Here is a 27,457-nt window from a genome sequence, read left to right as displayed (position 1 = left end):
TCAATTAATGAACTTAACTTTTTTGTATGATTTAAAATTGTTCTATTTTAGCCGAGTGAATTAATTACTTCATTAGATGATTAGACAATCTCGAGAACTTAGTGTTGGCAAAAGAAGTGTCTTTAGGTATTTTAAGTTAGAGAGATTTAAAACTGCACACAACAGCATCCACACATGGCAACTGCGCTACTATATATTATTATTATGCAGCTCAATGCATGGTACGATGTTTTCATAAATGCTATGATATGTATGTTAAACTCAGCATATCGAAAACAAAACTATGCTTAAATATGTTTTTCTATTTTTTGCATAGGAATATTGTTTCGTTTGCATTATTTGAACGTTATTCGTAAAAAAATATTTGAAGTATGTATTTTTATCTATGAATCTAACAATTAATTTAAATAATTTTCAAGCTATAAGGATACCAATGTATTGAAAATTTTACGGTTTAGCGTGTTTTACACCCTGAACGCCGAAAAAATATCGCTTAACAATAGTCACTATTCTTAGAAAAAAAATATTAAAATTCTATTGTTTAAGTTTAATGGTAAAATTTAGGAATAACTTGAATTTTTTATTCCCTAAAACAAATTATATTTTTTCTTTATTATGTAAATACTAGCTGATTTTAACAAACGCAAATCTGTATACTTTCAGCTATTAATTGTATAAAAATGTTTGAGGCAAACTCACAGAATATTAGATTTTTTTCTAAAATTAAACAAAGAAGTATGGAAAATATAACTAAATTAGTATTTTTCTAAGCTTAGTGCTTGTCAACCGATATTGTTTAGTTTTCAAGTCAAAGTAAGATATTTACTGATAGTATTTTATTTTGGAGCAATTTCGAGATCATTTAAGAAGTGCGTGATTTGACCAAAGTTCTGAGTTCCGTAGAATATTTCTTATGCCTATTTAAAAGATAATTATTTCTTAGTCACAGCTTGGACTACGCGCTATACTTTTTTATTTTAAAACTTTACTTATTTTAACACTTTAGTTTGTTAATGTAAATTGTTGTTTTATATAGTTTTTTCATTTCGCTAATGATGCGTCAGTAACCTATTGGTTGATGTAAATAACATCGAATTGTTTATTAAAGATAATTTGTTTCATATTATCGCATTGTTGCTGAAATTGTTGGTAGGCGGCGGCAATATTCTAATATAGTAGAAAGATTATTATTAAAGTAAAACATAACACACACTAGTGTCTAGTATTGGATATAATAATATACAGACAAGTATCATTGAAACCTGCCCTGAAATTTAAAAAAATGTGTTGTTGCCTCACATTTTGCTTTCCCACAGGAATGAGGGCATCCATAATTTTACGATTTATATAATGTTTTAGGAAATAATCACGCGGTAATTAAAAAAATACTAAGATATCGTATAAAGCGTTTTAGTTGATCGACCAACTATCTCTAAAAGTGATAGGGTATCAATATTCAAAATATTTTTTATCAGCTGTTTTGAGATTGGAGGTCAGTGGGATGAGTTGAGATTGGTATAAAAGCCGTGGGGTGAGATCGGTACAGCATCAGAAGTGTGCAGTTTCAACACTGACACAGCCGCTGCTGAGGACTTGGCATCATGAAGTTACTCGTACTGACGGCGATTATCGGTGAGTTGTTACCACTTAGTAACAAAACATTACAAATTTTGAAGTGTTTTATAAACTGTTGATTTGTTAAAATAATTGTATTGTCTAGTATTCAAAACTACGACATTTTTTAGAAATATATGCTGTGAGTTTGATATTAATAGCAGTTAGATTTTCGTGAAATAAATATTATTTAAATTCGTTCTTCTATTATGATATACGCTTTTAAGAACTTAGTACCTACCTTAAATATAATTTAAAAAAAAAATTACTTTAAATTTCTCTATCTTACATTAAAAAACTAAAAATATTAATGTTTATTTATTAACGCATTAATGGCACCTACGAATATGAGGTTCGATTTTCAGAACTAGGTAAATGCGTTTTGTTTAAATTCCAAAAAAAATTAAGAAAATAGTTTAACGTGTTATTACGGAAATATTAGAAACGGTCAAATTACCCGATCTGTAAACAAGTAAAAGTAATACTACTCTGATATCAGTAATCAGTCTTGTTGTTTTATAATTTTATCTAACTTTTTATGTAATCACCTCACCAAACAGTTTGCCTATTACTTTATAATTTAAATAATTATCAATAATTTTATGTAACTGTATCTTAAAGTATGATTGTTTGTTTTTAGCCGCCGTCGCATCAGGCCCTGTCACGGAGGAACAGAAATGGCCGTGGCAAGTAGGCAAGGTGTACACCTATGATGTGAACACCGTCACATGGACCAAGTTCGAGGAGGGCACCACCAACGGCAATGCTTTCCAGGCCCAGTTCATCGTCCGCGTAGAATCCTCAGGACTACTTTTGGCTAAGCTGAACAACCCTGAATACGCAGCGGTGAAATCCAAAATTGCCAACAACAAGGAGACACCTTCTGATCTTAAGTTTCAACCACTCAAAGATCTCGACCAAGTCTTCGAGATTTTCATTGAAGGAGGACGTGTTGTCTCATTGAACTTCCCTACTTCATTCTCCGTTGTAAACGAGAACTTGCTGAAGGCTTTGGTCAGTGCTATTCAAGTTGATGTGTCGGCTTTCGGCCATGTCCACGAATACCCTAACAGCTTTGACAAGGAATCCTTCCAAGGTCTGTTCAAGAAGGTTGAAGCCGATGTCACCGGTGAATGTGAGACTTTGTACTCAGTTTCACCCTTGTCTGCTGAGTGGCGCCGCGAATTGCCCGAATTCGTTGCTGAACAGGATCCCATTGAAATCGTGAAGAGTAAGAACTACGGTTCATGCTCTAAGCGTGTTGTCCACCAATTTGGCGTGCCAGAAGGCGCAGTATGGAAGGGAATCGCTGAAGATAATGACGAGAAGCAGTTCATCAAGCACACGTCTGAGGCTCGTATTGTAGCCGGCAAACAAGGTACTATTTACAAGTCTGAAGTGGTCAGCTCCGTCTCTGCCAGTCCTCTTTTGGTTGGAAAACAGAAGGTTGAGGTATACAGTTATGTAAGCTTCTACCTGAAATCGGCTGTAGAAGACAGCGCTAAATGGCAAAAGGCTAAGGAATACCGTTCAGTTAAGTCTCTCTTATTCTCAATGGACAATTCCTACACGTTCTTCACTCTTGGTGCCGAACAGAATATCGCTAAGGCCCAGCAAATTCTGCAGGAGATCACCCCCTTCCTGCAAAACCCCAACAAACTGCCACAAAGCCAGTTCCTCACAAAATTCAACGTTTTGATCTACGTTATTGCTGCTTTGAATGCCGAGCAACTGAAAACGTTGACCAGCAGCATCGACATCGCAAAGAATTCCAAGAATGTTGCAAAGGCTGGTATGTGGACCATTTACCGCGACGCTGTTGCCCAAGCAGGCTCTACAGCAGCCTTCGAGGAAATTAAATCTTGGGTCGAGAACAAGAAGATTGAAGGTGAGGAAGCGGCTGAAGTGGTCACCGCCATCGGTGCCAGTCTGGTTAACCCCTCTCATTCAGTTTTGAACGAATTCTTCAAGTTTGCTACGAGTGACGTAGTTATTCAACAAAAGTCACTGAACAACTCCGCACTTTTGGCTGTCAGCAGATTGTACAGTTATGCTGATGATGATCAATTTGTTCTTGAGACCGTAATTCCTCATTTCGCCAAGGAGCTGAAGCACGCCATCCAAAATGGAGAATCAAGCAAGGCTCAAGTCTACGTTAAAGTTCTCGGCAATTTAGCTCACCCAGCTATTCTGAACGTATTTGCTCCCTACTTGGAAGGATCCGTTAAGGTTTCCACATACTTGAGGACCCAAATGGTTACTGTCCTGAAACCTCTGGCATCTTACCGCAAGAATGACCAGGTGCGCGCCGTACTTTACAGCATTTTGAGGAACACCGCTGAACCCTACGAAGTTAGGGTGGCAGCTGCCCTTAACATTTTCATGGCTTTCCCCACCGCTGAGATGATGCAAGTGCTCGCCCATATGACCCACGATGATCCTAGCACCCAAGTTCGCGCTGTGCTGGCTAACACTATTGTGTTTGCTGCTGGACTGAAGGACCCGAGATTTGCTGAACTGTAAGTATACTTATGTTTTTATTTTTAATACACCGTCAATACTACATATCAGTATGATGACTCTATGCTATTAAAGTGGCGTAATCCCATCCTCTACAAATTTCATTCTTTGTTTTTAGCGCCAAGACCGCCAAGAGTGTCTTGGACATCATCAACAAAGAGAAATTCGGTTACCGCTACTCAACCTCCAGTATAATCGACGGTTACTCCGGTGATGACGAATTCAGTTTCTTCAGGGAACTGTCTTTCATTGGCAGTGAGAACAATATTCTTCCCAAGTATCAAAGGTCTGCTTTGAGATTCAAGGGCACTGGATTCACAGAGGAAAACCAGGTTTGTTTTCACATTTGGCGCTTTTTCTGTAATTTATGCAATTACATTTAGTTTACTTATTTACCCACACAATATAAATATTTCATAATAATATGTCTTTTACAGGTTATCCTGTCGTTTTCTGACGTGCAAGATGTTGTGAACTACATTGTGCAATTAGTGTACGAGCCCAGCAACGTTGAAACTGACTTCAAGTTCTCCGCCCAAAAGATTATCGAGCTGTTGAACATCAAACGTGAGGCGCGTCAGCCTTTCGAGGGTGCTTTGTACATCGATAACTTGAACCAGCAAAAACTATTTACATTCAGCGAGCAAGAATTCTTTGCTTTCATCTACAATACCGTCAAGAATGTTGAAAATATCCTCGAGGGTGTTGAGTTCCACTACACCAAATTATTGAACATGAAGAACGTACAAGTGGCTTTCCCTCTTGCCAGCGGTATGCCGTTCGCCTTCACTTACACTGAGCCTGCCTTGTTCTCGGCTAATACCTTAGTTAAATTTAGCTTGGACAAGTCTAAGTTCCCAGCGGGATCTCTGGACACTGAACTCGACCTCTTATACGCAAGGGAGTTGAGCGGAGCCGCCGGTTTCGTCGACACTCTTAACGGAGACTTTGCTTTTGCTGGTGTGGACCAAAAACTTCAGCTTCACCTCCCCATTAAAATTAACACCGAATTCAGCTCTGCCGGAGGTAAATTCGCGATCACGCCATTGAACGCTGACAAAGATACCAACCTCATCCACTGGAGTGTGTTGCCATTCACTGGTGTACAGAAGAGAGATTCAATAAACTATGACTATGAAATCATCAAGCGCGAAGACAAAACCATCGGTGCTGATTTCAAGGTTGGATACTGGACTGAAATGTTCTACCAATTTAGCCTCGACTCCTACTCTTCAGACTTCACTGACCCCGAGAAGGTATTCGGTGATGAGGATGATCTGTTGAAGGTGATCGGAACCGCACTGTACCAGAAGGATATCGCATACAGTGTATTCAACTTCAAGTACCTTGCTAAGGAATCAACTGCTAAAACTGCAACGGTCACATTAAACCTTGGTAAGTTTCTATTATGAATATAATATACATAAGTAATATCAATAATAACAAGAATTCAACATGACTTAAAAAGTGAAACAATAAACATTTAATAAATTTACTTAATTTTTTTACAGACGCTCGTTACAACCAGAAGAGCAATGCTGAATTTGGACCTGCAACTTTAACCAAACACATTGAGCCAAACAGCGAGGCTCGCCGCGAAGAATTAGCTGAAAAAGCTTCGGCCGGTATTGACTCAGCTGAAATTCAGTTGGTAGACTTGAGCGTTCAATTCAATGGACCTAAGAAGGTAGAATGGGTGTTCACCAGTGCCGTTGCCTACAGCTACGTCGACCCTAAATACCAAGTTGCATTATTCGCACGTGGCAGTGAACAAGTCAACGCTGTCTTCAGGTTGAAAACACCCAAAATTGTACCATTGAACTTCGAGGAAGCCCTGAAGAACGACATCAAGGTGACTTATGAGCTTGACATCAAGCACGAGAACGACTTGAACGTTAACATTAAGGGTACTGGAGAGCGCTCTGAGGACTACACTGAAACTCTTAAACAGGACCCTAAGGTCAAGGAATGCTTAGACGACATTAGCAAGAACAACCTTTACCAGAAGGAATGTTACAAACTAGTCATCAAGGCTCACGCTCCCGACTACTTCAAAGCTTCTCTGACTTACAAGGATAGCGGATCTACATTCTGGAACTACACTAACTATTATTACAAATTCTTGAAGGATGTTTACGACTGGGAAGTAGAGACCAACCCAATGCAGGTTGCTCAAGACGGCAAGGTTGAAATTGAAGCTAAGTTCCAATATTACGAACCTTCAATCATGTACAGATTCCTCACCAAATACGGTTCCGTGCGTGTGGAAAATGTTGAAGGCATGTGGTACTACCCATACGCCATGGCTGTCTACGGACCCATCGGCTCCTGGGAACGCTCCCGTAACTGGTTCACTGGTTATCAGAACCTGCGTAAGTTTTAAATTACATAGTATCTTTTTACTCGTGCATACTACCTTTGCAAAATACCCTAATTTAACAATAAAACTTTCCATTACAGCTTACTGCGCTGTTGACACCAACAAGGTATGGACATTCAGCGGCAGGAGCTACGACTACGGCCTCTCCGGCTCATGGCACGTAGTGATGGTTGATGAGGCTAACAACTTCGGCAAGTACGATGACTTGGTTATCCTCGCTAGAAGGCCCAGCGAAAACAAGGAAGAGGTCTACGTTTCTTACAAGTACGTAAAACTTATTTTGTTTTGATAATTAAGTGTAACGCTATGATTCTGTAATGTGTTCATCTGATAAATATCTTACTCACTTTAATGTCTCAGGGATATGAAACGGATTCTAAACATCAATTTAAACAGACCAAGTTTTTCCCTGAAAATTTATATTATATACTAATAATATTTTTATTATTCTGTCATCAGGGCCGCAACTGGCAACTACTTCGAACTCTTCATCAAGCCCGACAACGTTGAGGTCAAGAGCAACGCTCCCAAGGTTGCCGACGGTGCTCTTAAGATGTACTGGGACGGTGCTGATGAAATTCCTCTGCTGCAATACTACTCTCTTGCTGATGGCGTCCAGGTGTTCAACATCCGCGATGATGGCATCCGTATTGTGTACGACAAACAGAGGCTCATCATCTGGACCAACGGCCACCGCAGTACCACCAGAGGTATCTGTGGACAGAGCAGCAGCCAGACCCGTGACGACTACGTCACTCCATTTGGTCTGGTTGACCTTCCTGAACATTACGGAGCTGCTTTCTCCCTGGAGGGTGAATTCAGCGACCCCAAGACCGTCGCTCTGAAGAACGACGCTAAGCTGAAGGCGTACCAGCCCGTTACCAAGTTCACCAGCATCTTCCGTAACGACGCTGAGTGGGTCAAGGCTAACAACAAGTCTGTCAAAAGCCTTTAAATAACTACACAATAATACAAGAAATAAGATACCGATCCAAAGAACCATAATTTATTTGTATGTATTGAAATGTTTCAGTGTGTATATGTATGTACCAGATGTAAATAATATAGTATTAGTAATACTACTATTCCTATCCTAATAAAGTCAAATCAATTATATTTACGCCGTTTTACTTATAACTCACATTAATTGTTACCACTTCTTTTATGAACAACAACTACAGTATAAATAGTAACGTGTTTAAAAAGCTAAGTTTTAATATTCACATCAGTTAAATGGAACTACATTAGCACTTTTAAAAAACAAAATGTGTGACCAAATTTAAATTACACACAATACTTACCAACACGTAGAAATCTATACTTATAATAAATCTGTAGAGAGGTCAATTCTGTACATTGAATATATTAAAAAAAAAACCAATGGGGGATGTTTAGTAACGGATACTGATACCGAATCTGCAATTTATAATTTTCTTTTCTGTCTGTCTGTCTGTCTGTCTGTCTGTCTGTCTGTCCTCCGTCTGTATGTGTCGCTATCACGTAAAAACTACCGGATAGAATGCGCTGAAATTTGGTATATGCATAGAATAAGTAGTGGAGCAATTTCTAGGATACTTTTTATCGCATAAAATATCATAGATTTTTAGAAAATTGAAAAAAATACGTAGAAATCGTTTGAACCTGCGTTTCCCTAAAGAGACCATAGATGGCGTTGCAATTTATTTCACAACATTCGCATAGTTAACGCGGTGCCATCCGTATCGATACCTGTTGTTCTCACCAACCAATAGATGGCGTTATAGTCAGCAACACAGCATGTTTTTCCTAATTAATTTATTTTGATTTTTATTGCTTTATTGTAAAAATAATACCTTTGAAACAGGCTATACATTAATAAGATTTTCAAACATAAATGTTGTATGATATATTACACAAAAATGTTGGTTTACGTGGGTCCGGTGCGCTCGGGATATACTAGATGGCAAACCGAGTAATTTCGTTTGTTGTCGCCCCAACTAACAGATGGCGTAGTAGTTCGTATCACGTAACCAAATTAATTGTTTGCATTAAGGAAATAAATTGGATAGCTGTAAGACAGACTATGTGGTAAGTTTTAAAAAATAAACAACGGATGATATATTAAAAAATAATTACGGGTTACGCGGTTTCGGACGTATCATCGCAAGTATACATTATTACGCGTGTGAAGAGCTCCGGCGCAGATAGGTCTGTTTGTACCTATAATAATATTCTGAATCCAGACGGGTAAGCAATGGTCAGTCTATAATAAGGTACCTATTATATTTTACAGTGTAAACTGGTACGGATACAGAAAAGAGCGGGAAAGAAGGTAACCACAGGAAATCAGGCCTGCCTGAGCCTGTGTCACATTGTGTGCCCTTCGGGTCCCTTTCGTAAATAACCATTAGATGACAAAAGAGTTGTTCGCATTTTTATGTGTAGGTGTATCGAGTGCTTCGCAATTCGCGTAGTCAAACGAAAAAGCAACAGTACGAAATTCACGCGAGCGGAGCCGCACGGGTCAGCTAGTGCTTAATAAAGGATAAAAACAAACGTATAAAAATACTGATATAATACTATATTAAAAAAAAGACTGGCACTAATAGAACACAGAACAGGAATTAATGGTATAAAAGAGAGAGGCTTATGCTTTGAAGTGGGTGAAAATAAATAATACAAATAAATCATTATAAAAAAAATGAACCTGCGCTGGATGACATAATATAAACAGTTCCGACGGAAAGTTTTGACTTAAAATTTCATTATTACGTAGGTATTCTTAGCTGTTAAATACTGGTAAGATGTAAAGTAAATAAGTAAAGCTCTACGGAGATTTTAATCAGACAGATCTATCATCTGTAATACCATAGGCAACAATTTCTACTGAAATTCAAAATTTAAGTTTCAATAAATTTTAATTATTGATTAAACGGATTTGAAGCTTATAAGGAATATCCTTTTTAGTTTAAAATCCGTTTGAGATTATTTGGATGATAACAAAGCATGTGACTGTGCTGCTTCTACCAAGTCTGTTTCAAATAATAAATATTAACAATTAAAAATAAGATGCTTTAATGTGTCAACATATTCGTTTTTTTAATGTTTAATTATTAACTTAATTATTTAAATTTCGTAAACTTTTTTTCCCAACTGATGATAATAATATATTAATCATGAAAATATTGACAGTTAAAAAGTGCAAGCCGTGAGTTTGAGCTTGCCGTTTCTTCTCACGAGCAACAGCTTTTCGTAAAATCGAAACTGTAGTAGATTTTAAAATAGTACGATGATTTCAAATACTCGTAAAAAGTTTAAGAAATAAAACATAATATTTGACTTTAACTTTAATATTGTATCAAAGGAAATGCACTATTATTAAAACTGTTATCTTCAACGAAAATATTATCTCCAGGATCTAGTATAATGTAAAAAAACCTTAATTAATTGGATAAAATTCTTCTAATCCTAGTTACATTATAAATGCGAAAGTTTGCGTGGCTGGCTGGATGTAGATATGTATGTGTGTTACTCTTTCATAAATAAAAATCTACTGGAGAGATTCTTATGAAATTTGGTACACTGATAGCTTTTAACCTGGCTCAACGATTGAGAATTTTCTTATTCAAAAGCCCCTTAATAGTTTCTGATAAAACTTGGAGCACATGAAGGTCACTTGTACCTATTACAGAATATTTTTTACTCCTGGATTTTTTTCTACTCAGACACAGCTAGAATATCATATAAAATTCTTTATAACAAGCTTGATGATTGTAGGATATTTTGCCCCTCTCAATACACATATGCAAACTTCTTTTTTAAATTGTATATGTATACTACGAACTACACTACTACTTACTAATTAAATGATCGATGATGTTGATGCCGTAGTGGCGCGGTCGGTAGTGTATCCGCGTGCTTATCGCGATGTCTCGGGATCGATTTTCCGGTCGGGTGGAGAGCAATTGGTTTTCTAATTTGTATCAAAATATTTTTCAATAGTAGCCCGGAGTTTGCTGACAAGTGCCCGGTAAAATAGCAATAGACTTGCCACCTATTACGTGGGACTCACATTTTTCATCGCAAAACGGCGGTGTATTTCATACGTCTCTGATATAACAGATGATTAATCATTAATTATCTGAAATAGCTGTATTCAGGCCAATGATGATGATGATATAAATATGATTAACTGCACGTTTGGCGCAGTGGTTTAAGCGGTCACCTCGCCGCAACAACCGTAGCGCCGCGTGTGGTGGGTTCGAATTCCACCCGGGACAAATCTTTGTGTGATGAGCACGAGTATTTGTTCTGAGCCTGGATGTTAATTTATTTATATAAGTATGTATTTAGAAGTATATAAGTAAGTTTATGAGTTATTTGGTTACCATAGTACAAGCTCTGCTTAGTTTGGAATCAAATGACCGTGTGTGAGTTGTCCAATAATATTTATTTATTTATTTTATTTATATAATAAGCGCGATATTATGTAATATGATACGATATTATGTTGATATAATATTATTATCGTGTTAGTTGTCTGATTAGTAAGATAACACGACGTTGCAATTCGCCCGGCCTATATGGAGATAAATTTTAATCAATATAGGTACACAATTAGCCAAAAATAAAATAAGAGGTAAAAGGTCACTGAGATAAAAAATCTAAATGCTCAAATGATAAACGATATTGTCTCATTAGGCTACATGACACTAAAAACGTGCATTTTACCAGCATACCTTAAGCTGGTATCTCGAAAGATGTGGATAATAATACTGACAGCAGTTTTCGGTGAGTGAATTAAATATTTTTGCTTTGTTGTAAGGCTTTCTTATAACTTAGGGCCCAAAGTAAATATATTTTCGAAATACTAAGAAGCAAGTATAAATTAGTATGGTAGCAGATATAGCTATAATTGAAAAATTGAATTCAAATTCCACATATCAATGTTTATAGTACATGTTACTTTGTGAAGTGAATAAGATTTTATTAAAGTAACTCGTATTTAATTTAATTTACCAACTTATCAAGTTGGGAGTAAAATTTTAAACAAATTTCCAAAAACATATTTCAGCTACTGTTTCATCAGAGCTGCAAAGCAATGTCCAGGAATGGCCCTGGCACGTCGGCAGTGTTTATAACTACGATGTAGACTCTTACACGTTGACCAAGTTTGAACAAAGTGTGAGCAACGGCAATGCCTTCAAAGCACAATTTATTGTTCGTGTAAAGGCCCCCGGACAACTTATAGCCAAGCTCGAGAACCCACTCTATGCCCAAGTCCAGTCTCAAACAAAATATCTACCTTCGGATCTTAAATATCAACCGGTTGAGAACATCGACACACCTTTCGAGATTTTAATCGATGGCGGTCGTATTCTTTCTTTTAACCTACCATCTCATGCTCTTCCATACGAGAACTTGATTAAAGGCCTAATCAGTGCTTTGCAAGTAGATCTATCCAGCTTTGGTAATGTCAATCACTTCCCACACTACTTCGACAAGCAAGACTTTCAAGGACTTTTTAAGAAGATGGAGGTTGACGTCACTGGTGAATGTGAAACCTTGTATTCAGTATCACCCATGACTGCTGAATGGCGCCGTGAGTTACCCAAGTTCACAACAGAACAAGACCCAATAGAGATCATTAAAAGCAAAGACTACGGGTCTTGCAATAAACGCGCTACTTACCAATTCGGTGTCCCAGAAAGTGCAATGTGGAATACAAATAATAATGGAGAGGAACAATTTATAAAGCATATATCTGAATCTCGTATTCTTGTTGGCAAACAAGGCACAATATACAAGTCTGAAGTAATGAGCTCTGTCTTCGTTAATCCGTTGATGTTCGGTAAACAAAAGTCTGAAGTGTATAGTGTTGTCAAATTTAACCTAAACTCAGTAGAGCAAGATACTGCAACTGAATGGCACGTATCTGAGAAAACAACTCCAATAACCTCACTTTTATATACTATGGGGAAATTTACGTTCTTTGCTCAAAATAGTGAACAATTAGTTGCTGATGCTCAGAAAGTACTTCAAGAAATCACTCCAATGCTGCAAAATACGAATGATATGCCAAAAACTGACTTCCTTTCAAAGTTCATGATCCTAGTGCGCCTTCTTGCGTCCATGAGTACCGAACAACTAAATCAAATGACAATTAGCATTGAAATAGCAAAGAATTCGAATAAAGTAAACAAAAACTTAATGAGGATCATTTATCGAGATGCTATTGCACAAGCTGGTACCGGTGGCGCCTTTCACGAAATAAAATCTTGGATTTTATCAAAATATGTTCAAGGAGAAGAAGCAGCTGAAATTGTTACGGCTCTAGCTAATTCTGTGCATTATCCAACCAATGAAATAATTACTGAATTCTTTACTTTTGCTATGAGCCCTGAAGTTACAGAGCAAAAATTCCTAAATAGTTCAGTTTTGTTAGCCGCAGTTAAACTGGCACGTTTGAGTAAAGATAAAGAATTTGTTGAGGGAACTGTGATTCCTAGACTCTCTAAAGAATTAAAAAATGCTGTCAAAAATGGTGATAGCGGCAAAGCTCAGACTTATGTAAGAACTATTGGTAATTTAGCTGACCCTGGTATTTTGAAAGTATATGCTCCCTACTTGGAAGGTCACGTAGCAGTTTCTAAGTACCTACGAACTCAAATGATACTTAACCTCAAGGCTTTGGCTAACGCAAAGAACGAGGAAGTCCGTGCAATTTTATATGTCATCTTGAAGAACACTGCTGAACCTTATGAGATAAGAGTTGCGGCTGCTTTGAACATCTTTATGGCTCACCCTACAGCTGAGATCATGCAAACTATGGCCTGGATGACTACTAATGACCCCAGTACTCAAGTCCGAGCTGTTTTACAGAAAAGTATCACTCACGCCGCAAAACTGAAAGACCCCCGTTTTGCCGAGCTGTAAGTTCTAAACTGTATTATAAAAACTTTTGTATAATAATTATAATAATATAAATTTTGTATTTTAAATGAATATAAACTAATTTTTTTTATTTTGTGTTTAAGCGCTAAGATTGCCCAATCCGTAATTCATATGATCCCAGAAGAAAACTTTGGACGTGGCTACTCAACCAATAGCATGTCTGATGGATTAAAATATGATGACGAGTTCGGTATCTTCAGAGAATTTTCATTAATTGGCAGCAAAGACAACATTCTACCCAAATACCTAAGCTCAACTATAAGCTCCAATAACTCAGGATGGACAGATAAAAATCAGGTAACTAAAAACAATATTCATAAAACGGAAATAGTGTTAAAAATTTATAAAAAAACATGACATTTATTTTTTCAGATCACCTTATCGATGTCAAGCGTGCAGCAACTAATGGATTCCATTGAACAGGTGTATTATAATAATCCTGCTGAAACTAACAATAATTTCACGTATTCTGCAGAAACAATTGCAAACATCCTTAACATCAAACCGGAGACACGCCAACCATTTGAAGGGGCTTTATTTACAGACAATTTAGGACAAGAGAGGTTTTTCACTTTCATTGAAACTGAAATCAAGTCATTAGTAACTGGCATTATGTCATACATGAACGAATTAATTCGTGGAGTTAAAGTCTCCTACACCAAAGTTCTGTCTCAAAAACAAGTATATGTGGAGTTTCCAATTGCTATGGGTATGCCTTTTATTTTCGAGTACAGTGAACCCATTGTTCTTTCATTTGAAGGTAAAGCTACTATAAAACTATTTTCGGGAAACTTTAATGGCCACATAAAATTTACTTATGCGAGAAACTTGGACGGACGAGTTGGTTTCATTGATACCCTTAGTGATGTTGTTGTCAGTACTGGTGTCATCAACAAACTCCAGTTGTATGTTCCAATATTCTTGCAAGTTATTAAAAAGCGTGGAGTCCAGAAATTGATACTTAGAACTGATTGGAAGAGAGATTATAATGCAACACACTTTAGCGTGTGGCCATACACCACTCTGCAAAAGAGAGGCTCTTTATTGACCGTCTTCGAAGAATCTGCCACAAAACTGATTGAGCGTCCGAAGAAGGTTATATCCACAGACCTGAAGTTTGGCCAGCAGACAGGCATCGTTTTTCAGCTAGAAGGATATTCTTATTCCTCTGACTATAAGAATCTATTAGGCTTGTTTGAGCATGATGTCGTGAATGGTTTTAGTACCTTATTGAACCAAAAAGATATTGCTTCGACGCAATTTAACCTGAAATATTTACCAAGGCTATCGAAAAACAAGGATGTGTCAGTAATGATGGATGGTAAGGGATTTCTTCTTTTTAAAAACATTAACATACATAATTGGTATTCGAATCACCATTTTTTGTCACTCTCAATCCGCCAATTGCAACAAATAAGCGACAAGTGTCTTCTAGCTTGCTTTTTAATCTAGTCCTAATAATTTTGTCATATATCTACTGTAAAAGTAACATGTGTTTTTATATTTGCAGAGAAAACATACATACAAAATGGAAATACTAAAACGACAGACTTCACTGAAAATGTTGCATCTGTCAGTAAGGTCCATAGTTACTTAATGAAACAAGTAGCATCAGATAACTATACAAAACTGAAAGTAGTAGACATCACCTTTGCGCTTGGAGATCGACAAAATGTTGAATATATGCGATTTTCCACCATCGGCATAAATTATATTAGTCACGAATTTGAGACTGCTATTATTTTTTGTGGCACCGAAGATATCAATGTTGTTTTCAAGACGACTAGACCAAATATTGTTGCACTAAAGTTTGAAGACGCTGTAAAGGATGAAATCAAAGTGACTTATGGGGCTGATATAAAGTTTAAAGACTTGAGTATTCACATGAAAGCTATTGGAAAACGTACTGACAACTACACTGAAATGTTGTTGCAAGATTCTAAAGCTAAACAATGCAAGCTTGATACAGCTCAAAATAACTCCTATCAGGAAGACTGCTATAAGATCATTCTAAAGGCTCATACTCCTGATTTGTTCAAGGGTTCAGTAACGTATAATGCAAATACGTCAGCTCTGCCGGTTTTACCTTCCTATGTTTACGATTTAATACTGAAACAATTACTGCCTTTTGAAAAGGAAATAAATCCGCAAAAGACTGCTGAAAAGGGAACGATGGAATTTGAAATTCAAGCTTTTCATTACGATAAATACATCAGCAGTGAAATCACTACTGAATTTGGAACTCTTTTACTGAAGACTGTGGAGGAAGCATACTATAATTACGCGAAGACTATTTTCACGCCTGTTTCATTACAACGTTCCCGCAATTGGTTCAGTGGCTACCAAAACCTACGTAAGTAGAAATTTTAATATAAATCTTGTTTTAGATTTTTGCCATTTTGGTAACTTTCATAGTTTCACATTGCATGTCTATACTATGCTAACAGACGAAATTGATACCGTCTGTCTGATGTTTCAATCAAGTAACTGTAGCCTAGATAGTTCTAAACAGGACCAAGTTAAGTCAAGCAGTACCCTAGTGAGCGTAATAACCGGAAGTAATATAAGGTTAAGTAGATATCAAAATTTAATAATTTTGATAGTTTTGTTTTGACAAATTTTACTTGGCTTTTATGAGTTACTAGCTAACCCGTTTTTGTAACATTTTTTTACTGATACTCTGCTCCTTTTGGTCGTAGCGTGATGATATATAGCCCATAGCCTTCCTCGATAAATGGGCTATCTAACTGAAAGAATTTATCAAATCGGACCAGTAGTTCCTGAGATTAGCGCGTTCAAACAAACAAACAAACTCTTCAGCTTTATAATATTAGTATAGATAATTTATTTGCTTCCGTAGCTTATTGCGCTGTAGATGGCAGCAAAGTGTCCACGTTTAGCGGTCGAAGCTACGACTATACTCTCACAAGCTCATGGCACGTGGTGATGGTAGACTTCGCCAAAAAGACCGATTTAGTAATCATGGCTAGAAGACCAAACGAAAATCAGTTGCAGGTTTACGTTTCTTACAAGTAAGCATTTATTGCTCTTGAATCAAATATTGACAGTTGTTAGGTATGCCTTTTATAATTTATAAAATCATTATCATTATAAACTTAAAACTGGCATTTTACCGCGGATTCCGAAGTGGTTCGCTAAATAAGATCTTAGAGATTAGAATTCCTGAATGATCTCGGATTCGATATTCCGACCGCGCAAAGTGGTATTTGATGTTTTCGATTTATATAGTAATATTTTCAACAGTTATTTAAAGACATCTATTGAACGCTATGTAATGAATGAAGACTTAAAATGATATAATTAGATAGATAAAAAATATATTTATTTTATTTATGATTATTACTTACATAAAATTACACCTTTTCCTATGGGGTTATGCGGAGACTACAGAACTCTACTTGCTACGATCCCTAAACTTTTAAAAATAATTATATCTTAATTCTAGGACCGACACTGGTAACACCTTGGAGCTTCAAATCACCCCTACCAATGTAGACATCAAAAGTAACGTTAAAGAAGTAAGCAATGGTCCACTTACTTTATATTGGGATGATAAACGAAACGTGGCTCTTTTAGACTATTACAAAGCCACTGATGACGACAACCAAGTCTTTATACTAAATAATGGAAAACTTCGTTTGGTATACGATAAACAACGGCTGGTAATCTTTACTGAAGAACATCGTGACACAAGAGGTATCTGTGGTCAGAATAGTGGAGATATTCGGGACGATTACATAACACCATTTGGTTTAGTAGATGTTCCTGAATATTATGGGGCTTTGTTTTCTATAGAAGATGATGTAAGTGATCAAAAAACTGTTGAACTGAAGAAAGAAGCTAAGTTGAAGGCGTATCAACCCGTGATGAGGTACACAAGTATTCCTTACTCTGATGTAGAATGAATTAACGAGAATTAAACAACTTGTTATGATTTTGTATTAATTCGTTTTGGTATTGTTTGTAACATTTTTTACTTATTTGAAATGTATAACGATTATCAGACGATACTGTTTTCAGTATGATGAACATTGATCATAAACGACTGGATACAAATAAATAAAATGTAACGACTGATTTCTTTTTTCTTTATTTTACCTAAATAACTAGTTATTAATGTTATGTGGACACTCACTATAGGACACTAATTCAATCTACCATATTAAACTGGATTTTACTTAACGTTTTGACACAGATTATAATGGCCAGTAATTTAGTAGTAATTTATAAACTTCTGTAACACTTTTAGAAACTATGTATAAAAGTAGGTAAGTCATTAATCAATTAAAAGAAAATGGGAAAATAATTCGCGTCCAAGGTTAATTATTACGGTTTTCCAGTATCACGAGTAAAATATAATTTAAGTTTAGGCTGATTTTTCAATCGTCTGGTAACAACATTGAGAAATTTATTTACTTGTGTTGAGATATTTATATATATATATATATATATATATATATATATAATATGTATATAGTCAAGTCAAAATAGGGAAATCAGTCCCCGTTTAGAAAAAAATAAGTGACAATGTTTCACACCAAAAAACACAGAAAAGTAACGTAACATATTAAAGTTAAGTTCCGCTTAAGACATAGTTCGAAAACGTTAATCAAATTGCTATTATCCTTATAGAAAAATATAGACAAGGCACAAGAATACTCTATTGAAAATTATGAAAGTAACGTTCGATCCTAAAGACAGATTTATCACAAATAGCCAACGACTAAGGGGCTACGTAAATTGTTGCTTGTGTCATTGCTCATTCTTGATACATACAATGTAAGCTGAACTATGATAAAACGATAACATGAAATGATATTAATTTGCCACGTGTGTTAAGACTTCGACCTACAAGCCTTGATTATGACAATGACGAAATAGGTAATAGTAGACTGCTAAGCGAAATCCTTCGAGAATGACGATGTCCAAGCGATTAAAATTACTTTAATGCAAGCTAATTTAGTCTTTTCAGTATTGATTATTACTGTAAGAATCTTATTTTTTGTCCTATTTAAGAACGGCAGTATTGAAAAGTGAGTAGGTATTTAGGTAGGTACGTAAAAGTTTATAGAATTGAGAGAATCGGTGTGTAATTTTTTGTAAGGGTATCGTTTCGTGGTAAATAAAATTCGCGAAAAAAAAAAAGTGGATTTACGAGTAAGTAGTAATATGGAAATGCTTGTAAATTGTCAACATAGATAAATATTCATCTACAATTTTATTATTATGTCACAAACTTGTGTTTTGTTTCAAAATTAATTGGTTTTGTTTTATTTATTGCAGAATTATAAAATAACATAATTACGCGTATGACGATTTTTAAACTTCTCTGAGGGCCAACTTTTGTAAGGTTTTTTTGCTTTTCTTGACATTCTGTCGTAAGTTATGTCATATATTTTAACACATGTAATATAATCCAACAATTTAGTAAACCTTATATGCAAGATTCGCGGTTGGCGGAAGTATACGAAATTCAATATTTAGATCATTAGTAATTACTAAGCTTAGGCAGCTGACAATAAGCAGGCATTTTGGAAAAAAACCCAAATTCTTAATTATACATACATAGAATCACACCTTCTTAGTCGTAGACAGGGACAAAAGAAAGGCACTTGGCACGATCCTTACAAACTTACTTTGTTTTATTTACATACAGGACTGCCGGTAACGCTTTTTTACTTGTTTTTCGGACTAAAGAAGAACCTTGCACTTAAAGTATAAGATCCTGCGTATTACACATAAACAATGACAATCAAGATTAACTTACACGCATCGTTCAGAACCCGTGTCGGTTCATCGGCCTATTTGTTTACAATTAGCAACAATGTCATTTCACATTTCACTTTTCATATAAATTTTCCTGTTTACTTACTTAGGATTAGACTTAGATTTGTTATGTTTTTCTGTATGTTTGTCTGCTAAAAAGTTGTGTCAAAAAACCTAGAGTTCATGAAGAGGGGCAAAGTGCCCAAGTCTCTTATGGTGGTTCGCCAGTCAGCGTGGTGAATAAAGGCTCTAAATTTATGCAGATTTATGAAGTTAGCGTGGCGGTATTTGAATAACTAAGATATACTTCAAAAGACAGCAAAATATAATTTATTGCAGTACAGACCTTAATCAATTGAAGTAAAGCAATTTTCTTTTTCATTGCCTATGTCTGTCTCATTGAAGCTGACGCTCATACTAATGAGATAATAAGTTTCTACTGCGTCTAAAGAAAACTGGGACGCAAATAGTCGTGGATTCCCATGTTCACTTTAATATGGTATCCAAAAGAATGAGCACTACGGCCAGTGTCACGTTTTAGGAGTATGTGACATAACTTATCTGACAAAGTGACAGTAAGTGTATGAAAAAACCAGCCAACAAAATGTTAAGCTATCCAGTATCATGTACCTCAGCTGATAACTAGTGTACGTCAAATTGATGGCAACCATTAAGTACATTGCTGCTTTGACGTAACGTGTTAACCAATATAATCTAAGGGAAAAAGCGATGTACAGCATAGTACCTTTCAAATCTGTCTTTTACCACTTCTGAAAGACAGATTTTTTTAAGATTGCTGTACATTGCTTTTTCCCTTAGATTATATTGGTTAATACGTAACCCGTTCAGTTGTGCTTTGGTCAACAATTGTAACGCATTAGGCGTTACAATTGTAGACCAAAGCACAACCACGCGTAATATCTAGTTACGAAAAAGATAAAATTAATTTTATCAACTGCATCGGACTTGGATTAACATTGTAATTATCAGTGATATTGGTATATGGTTCATTAGGTCGGTCCTAGACCTGTTACACGTGTACACTGTACAAGTGTTCCTAGTTAGTTAGTTAGTTAGTATATAAGGCCCGGGAGAGTTGTGGAGGGCATCAGAAGTACACTTCTCGATCCAACCATCACACGGCGAAACTGAGGATTGGATTATGAAGTTGTTGGTACTTGCGGCGTTCATCGGTAAGTTGTTTTACTATTTAATTGTAATTAAGTTGTTTAGAATATAGTTGAAAAGTGTATTAAATTGTACTTTACAAATAATTTAAATTTTTGCTGCTCAATAGACCATTAGATTTCTTTAGATATCCTTAGACTTCATTAGACATCCTTAACTGGGAACTTGTTATTGCAGTCACAATACCTTGCTTTAAAACTATGAGTGATTTTTAATAACCGGGCTAACTACAATGTGATCAATTTTTGTTTATCACATACAGTCTGTTGCAAATTACTATCACGGTGCAGTCCTTATAATTTTGTGTTGTTTATTTTCAGCCGTCGCCTCCTCAGGCCGCCTGAGCGAGCAACAGCCCGATAACCAGCAACAATGGCCCTGGCAAGCAGGCAAGCAATACCGTTACGAGGTCAACTCCCATACCCTGGCTCGACTCCATGAAGGCTCCAGCTCTGGAAATGCTTTCAAGGCCCAGTTCATCGTACGGGTAAAGTCCTCAGGCCGCCTGCAGGCTAAGCTGGAGAACCCCCAACACGCACTAGTCCATCAACAGTTGCCGAACAACATGGCTTTGCCGTCTGACCTCCAATACAAGTCGGCGCAAAACCTGGATAAGCCTTTTGAGATTTCCGTTGAGGGTGGCCGCGTGCTTTCCATCAGCCTGCCTTCTTCAATCTCGGTCGCTAATGAGAACTTGCTGAAAGGTCTGATCAGTACTCTCCAGGTTGATTTATCGAACTACCGCCATGTACATAGTCCCCAGGACAACTACGACAAGGAACGTCAACAGGGTCTGTTCAAGAAGATTGAGACTGACGTCACTGGTGACTGCGAAACTTTGTACTCAGTTTCTCCTGTAGCTGCTGAATGGCGTCGGGAACTGCCCCGTTTCGCTTCCGAAAACGACCCAATGGAAATCACCAAGAGCAAGAACTATGGACACTGCCACCACCGCGTCGCTTACCACTTCGGTGTTCCTGAAGGTGCTGAATGGACTGGCACAGCTCACAAGAACAGTGAGAAACAATTCATCACACATAGCGCTGTCTCCCGCATCCTAGCCGGCAAACAAGGTCCCATCTACAAAGCTGAAACCACTAGCTCTGTTCACGTGCACCCTCATGTGTACGGCAAGCAGAAGGCCGAAGTCCACAGCTACGTACAACTGAACCTGCTCTCCGTCGAAGAAGATAACGGTGCTGAATGGCAAAAGCCTGAAGGAAGCCGTCAAATCAAGACTCTACTGTACTCTATGAGTACTAAGCAAATGGCTATCCACGATCAGTCTTCTTCATCTTCATTCTCTTCCGAAGAGTCTCACGAGCACATAAGAGTGCAGGCTGAGGACAGACAAAATGAAAATGGTTACTTCAACAAGCAAGCCTCTGACGAAGAGAGACAGAACAGGGCTAACTCTCAGCAGTCCTATCAAAGTTCCAGCTCTAGCGACTCGTCATCAGCTTACATCAACGATGATACGCCTAAAATGAATGAGCCTGCATATGCTGCCCTCTATTTGAACACGCAATCACGTGGTGATAATAAGCAAAATCCAATGAACGCACAGAAACTGCTCCTGGACCTCGCTCAACAACTGCAGAACCCCAACAACATGCCCAAAGCCGATTTCTTGACTAAATTCAATATCCTTGTTCGCGTTATTGCCTCTATGAGCGCCAACCAGTTGGCCCAGACCAGCCGAGGCATCGAAGTCGGCAAGACCTCAAACAACATTCTCAAGGCCGATATGTGGATGATATTCCGTGATGCTGTCGTTCAGGCCGGTACACCACCCGCCTTCCAGCAAATCAAGACATGGATTATGAGCCAGAAGATTCAGAATGAAGAGGCAGCTCAGGTCATTGCTTCCCTAGCAAACACTCTGCGTTATCCTACTAAGGAAATCATGATTCAATTCTTCGAGCTTGCCATGAACCCTGTAGTACAACAGCAACAATCATTGAACGTCAGTGCTCTGATCGCTGCTACGAAGTTCATCCGCATGGGTCAAGTAGACAACGCAACTGCTCAATCCTATTACCCAACCCAGATGTACGGTCGTCTTGCTCGCCAGCATGACCGATTCGTTGTGGACAACATTCTTCCGCGTCTGGCTCAGAAGTTGAGAGAGGCCGTGCAGAACGAAGAAAGGAGCAAAGCCCAAGTGTACATTAAAGCCATCGGTAACTTAGGCCACCGCGAGATCTTACAAGTTTTCGCTCCCTACTTGGAAGGACGTACACAGGTATCTACATACCTCAGGGTACAAATGGTCTCTCAACTGAAGTCTCTGGTTGACCAGAAGGACAAGTATGCTCGTGCTGTGCTCTACAGCATCTTGAGGAACACTGCTGAGCCCTACGAAGTGAGAGTCGCTGCTATTCTGAATATGTTCAGAGCTAACCCCTCTGCGGACATGATGCAAGTTATGGCTCAAATGACGAATGACGATCCTAGCATCCAAGTACGTGCTGCTCTCAAGAGTGGTATTGAAACCGCGGCTACCTTGAAAGACCCTCGCTATTGGCACCTGTAAGTGTTAAAAATTTACTTCGTATTACATTGCGGGCTTAGATGAAACAGATGTAAATCTATACTGTATTGGTTCATAGATTAAGAATTATTTTTTCTTTTTTTAGCGCAAGGTCCGCCCAAGCTGTAAAGGAAATTCTAACGCCTGAAAACTTCGGCGCCCATTACTCTATTTCTGTGTTCTCTGATGGTTACGACAACAGCGAAGAGGTCAACAACTACCGTCAAACTTCCTACATCGGTGGTGATGATGGTGCCGTACCTAAGCAGCACAGGCTTACATGGAGGAACAGGATCGCCGGGTGGGCCTCTGAAAACTCGGTAAGTGAATATAAATGTAACATGTTGCATTGAACTTTAAGCATTAAGTTTAATCATAAATATCAGAACGCTTGTTACGATACAAGCAAACTTTATTTGCTTTATCTATTCAACTATCAAACTAGTTTACCTAAACAAAATAATCTAAATCGATATTCAAACATATTGTTATGCATGATTTTCAGGCTAACTTCGCATTCTCCAGCGCCCAAGAACTTGTTGATTACATTAAACAAATGATCGCAGAGCCCCGCAAGTCTAACGCCAACCAGAAATACTCTGCTAACAGGATCTCTGAAATGCTGAACATTAAACGTGAACAGCAGAACCCATTGGAAGGCGCTTTCGGCTTCGAAATCTTTGACCAGGAACGATTCTTCGCATTTGATGAGAGTGACCTTAAGAAACTGGTACAAGACGTCATGGAATACATGGAACAAATGGAAAAGGGTGTGGAGAAACATTACACCAAGGTCTTCAACGCTAAACAAGTATCCGTGATGTTCCCCATTGCTTCAGGAGTACCATTCATTTACAAATACAAAGAACCAGTGGTCATCCACATCCAAAGCAAGGCTAGCGGTAAAATCGACAATGACAAGAAGAACCCCAAAAACATTCACGCGACCATGAACAAGGAAGTTCAACTTACCTTCGCCAGGAACATTGACGGTAACGTCGGCTTCATGGACACTCTTGGTAACCAACATGCTAGCGCTGGAGTCGTGAAGAAGTACCAAATTAATGTACCCGCTAAACTGAGCATGCAGATGAAATCAGGCGAATACCAAATGAGGGTTGAGCCCCTGAACCCTGGTCAAGATACAACCATTGCTCACTTCAGCGTGTGGCCATACTCTGCCAACCACAAGAAGGATTCTTTGACCCCCAATTCCCAAGATAAAACATCGCAGATAGTCAAGCGCCCTCAGATGGTGTCATCCACTGACGTTAAGTTCGGTCAGCAAACTGGTACTATTTTCCACCTGCAAGGATATTCGCACTCAAAGAGCTATAAGAACGCTAATAACTTGGCCAGTGCTCTATACAACATGGGTGAACTGCTAGCTCCTCAGGACATTGCTTTAACCCACTACAACATCAGATATCTTGGAAAGCAATCCAAGAGCAAGGCAGTGACATTTACAGCCGTATATGGTAAGTTTAATATTCATTATACTTGACATCTAATGTTACTGTATGTAGTTTTATTTTGTTAATGCTCATGAAAACGCAATCAAATTAAGAGCAAATAAATATTTAAGTTATAAATACTTTTACAGATGAATTCTACAACCAGAAGCAAGGTGGAGAACTAGGACAAGCAAGCCAAACCAATGATGCCGCACCAAACAGCGGAGCTCGCCGCGAAGAGATGGTCAAACGTGTTTCCTCTGGCATTAACACAGCCCGTGCTCAAGTAGTCGACTTAAGCGCTACCTTCGAAGGCCCCCAACAGCAACAATATGTGATGACTGCTGCTCTAGCTAAGAGCCAAGTTGATCGCAAGGTGCAAGCTGCCCTCTTCCTTGGAAGAAATTCCGCTCAAAATGCCAACGAACAGATCAATGCCGTAGCTAAGGTCGTGATGCCCGAAACCTCACCTCTGAACCTCCTTCAAGCGCTCAAGAAAGACATGCAAATGACTTATGAAGCTGACGTAAAATACGGACAAAATGGCCATATCCACATCGTGGGCAATGCCCAACGCAGCCAGCAATACACTGAACAGCTGAAAGAAAATGCCCTGACCAAACAATGTGAACAAGAGATTGCAGAGGGCAACCAGTTCCAACCATCTTGTTTCAGAATGATTGTGAAAGCTCACGCTCCTGATAACTTCAAGGCATCAGTGACCTACCAGAACGTAAACGCAGTGTCCATGAACATGACTACTCAAGCTTACAGAATCCTGCAACAGCTTAGCGGCAATATTGAAGCTAACCCAATGAAGAAGGTTGGTAACGGCAAGCTGGAATTAGAGGCTCAAGCTTCCTACATTGACAACACCTTACGTTTCGAGATGACATCTTCCAACGGCTTAGTGCGTCTCTACAATGTGCCAATTCCTCAATTTGCTCCTTACGTCATGTCTACCTACACGCCTTCTGGCTCATCAAACGCCTGGGAACGCGTCGGCAACTACGAAACATACAACCAATACCTACGTAAGTTGTGCTACATGTTAATGTCTTGAAAACTCGTAGTTTTCAGTCATTATTTCTAGCCTATGAGACTCCGAAATATTGACAATATACCTATTTATTACAGCCCACTGCACCGTAGATGGCAAGAAGGTGAAGACGTTCAGCAATCGCACATACGACTACAAGCTCTCTGGTGCCTGGCATCTGGTGATGCAGCAGGAGGAAGCCAAGAAACAAGGCAAATGGGACGAGCTGGTCATCCTTGCCAGGAGACCTAACGAACAAGAACAGGAGATTTACATTTCTCACAAGTAAGTTTATATTGACCAAAATTGTCTATTCACCCATTCTAAAATAGAAGCGATACTCCGATTAACGTCGATTGAAGTGCAAATCACAAAAAGGAGAAAAAGTATCAGTATAATATAGGAGTATTTTTTTTTCACAGGACCCCATCTGGTAAGGATCTGGAAATTGAGATTCCAGCCTCAGCTGCTCAGAACAAGGCTAACGTGAAGGTCCAGTCCAACGCCATGAAGATTTCTGATGGTGACCTCACTATCTATTGGGATGAGGCCGCGGAGGAACCTCTTTTGCAGTACTCCACGCACCCAGACGGTGTCCTGATGCTGAACATCCGTGACGGACGTCTTCGCGCCCTTTTCGATGGACAACGCTTCGTTGTTGCAACCAAGGAGTACCGTAGGACCACAAGAGGCATCTGCGGCAGAAACAGCGCCGAGCCACGCGATGACTACCAGACTCCTTACGGTCTGGTTGACCAGCCTGAGCTCTATGGAGCTTCGTTCGCTTTGGACGGAGAGAACAGTGATTCTCAAACACAGGAGCTTAAGAAACAAGCACAGCAACAAGCGTACCAGCCTGAAACAAAGTACACCGCAATTCTTCGCTCCGACGAGGAATGGCAACAAGCCCAGGAGAGGAATAATGAGAATTGGGGCTCCCAAAACGTTTACAGGACAAGGAGTTACAAGAAGCAGCGAGGCCAGTGCCAGCTGCAACAGCAAGTGCAGTACCGTGAGAATCATGGTGAGATCTGCATAACTACCACTCCTCTGCCTGCTTGCCAGTCCCACTGCCGCGGTGAAGACTACAGAATCCAGGCTGCTCAAGTGATCTGCAGCTCGAAGTCAGACCAACAGTTCAAGACTTACAAGAAACAAATACAGCAAGGACAGAATCCTCAAGTATCTGGTGTACCTAAAGTTGAACAATACAGAGTACCTTCCTCGTGCAGAGCGTAAGAAGTTCATATTAAAACAAATAATATCGGCATGAAATAGGATTACGATTATAGACAATTATTAAATATATTATTTTTTATATTATTCTCTTTGGCTGTATCGTATTTATGTATTCGAAATTTTAATCGTATTTTTATGTAAATATTATATTTTATGTATCTTACTTGTATTGACTGTTACTGTATTTTGTATTATTATGTAAGTAGAATAGATTATAACGAGCAAATTAAGAAAATATAAAAAAAATGCAAAACTATCATAATAAATGAATTAACAAAATAATGAACTACTTTGTTTCTTTTAGCGACATCTGTCGACTAATATCTAAACTAGAAATTATAACTCTACTCGACACACCTAATAAATTCAATTATGTTTGATAGATGTCGCTCAGCGACAATTTGGTAACATATTTTTTGAAATATTTTTTTGTTTAGTCGACATTTGAAATTCTAATATTGCGGGACATAATCATCTCGTTACAAAAATCTTTTTTTAATAGGTACATAAATTTCAAATATACACAGAAATCAAATTTATTGGTACACCGAAACATTTTGTAAATCTTTGCGTATCATAGTGATTTATTTATTTTTCTTCAACTAATGTAACTTTAGTAATTTGGTAGAGATGCATGGTATATTTTTTAAAGAAAAATTTTACTAAAAGTGCCTTACCTGGACTGCTTCAATTCAAAAGATTTTGAATTCAGCTTTTTCTTGTCACGGCTTAGGTACGTTTCTGTATTCACAGCTGATTGTCAATGTCAA

The 27,457-nt window shown here is 38.0% G+C and overlaps 1 protein-coding gene across 1 annotated transcript; it reads left to right on the top strand.

The window, feature by feature from the left end:
- Positions 1 to 1,517: 1,517 nt before the first annotated feature.
- On the top strand, positions 1,518 to 26,687 carry LOC142984007 (uncharacterized). The gene is made up of 22 exons (XM_076131270.1): positions 1,518 to 1,632; positions 2,255 to 4,133; positions 4,253 to 4,466; positions 4,572 to 5,529; positions 5,646 to 6,506; positions 6,595 to 6,778; positions 6,974 to 7,466; positions 11,140 to 11,284; positions 11,568 to 13,425; positions 13,531 to 13,744; positions 13,820 to 14,768; positions 14,958 to 15,800; positions 16,308 to 16,479; positions 16,914 to 17,364; positions 17,718 to 17,736; positions 20,320 to 20,427; positions 20,743 to 22,954; positions 23,062 to 23,275; positions 23,461 to 24,433; positions 24,559 to 25,443; positions 25,547 to 25,733; positions 25,871 to 26,687. The coding sequence occupies exons 1-22, from the start codon at positions 1,602 to 1,604 to the stop codon at positions 26,685 to 26,687; spliced, it is 14,667 nt and encodes a 4,888-aa protein (XP_075987385.1). The 5' UTR covers positions 1,518 to 1,601.
- Positions 26,688 to 27,457: the final 770 nt, after the last annotated feature.

This window comes from Anticarsia gemmatalis, chromosome 25 (genome assembly GCF_050436995.1).
Source record: "Anticarsia gemmatalis isolate Benzon Research Colony breed Stoneville strain chromosome 25, ilAntGemm2 primary, whole genome shotgun sequence".
Lineage (NCBI taxonomy): Eukaryota > Metazoa > Arthropoda > Insecta > Lepidoptera > Erebidae > Anticarsia > Anticarsia gemmatalis.
Note: the sequence above shows the minus strand (reverse complement) of the source record. Positions and strands in the feature narration are given on the sequence as shown.

Coding starts and splice junctions, on each gene's coding strand:
- LOC142984007 (XM_076131270.1), top strand. CDS start 1,602: ATGAAGTTACTCGTACTGACGGCGATTATCG. Junction 7,467..11,139: donor ACAAGTCTGTCAAAAGCCTT/TAAATAACTACA, acceptor AAGAGGTAAAAG/GTCACTGAGATAAAAAATCT. Junction 24,434..24,558: donor GACATTTACAGCCGTATATG/GTAAGTTTAATA, acceptor ATACTTTTACAG/ATGAATTCTACAACCAGAAG.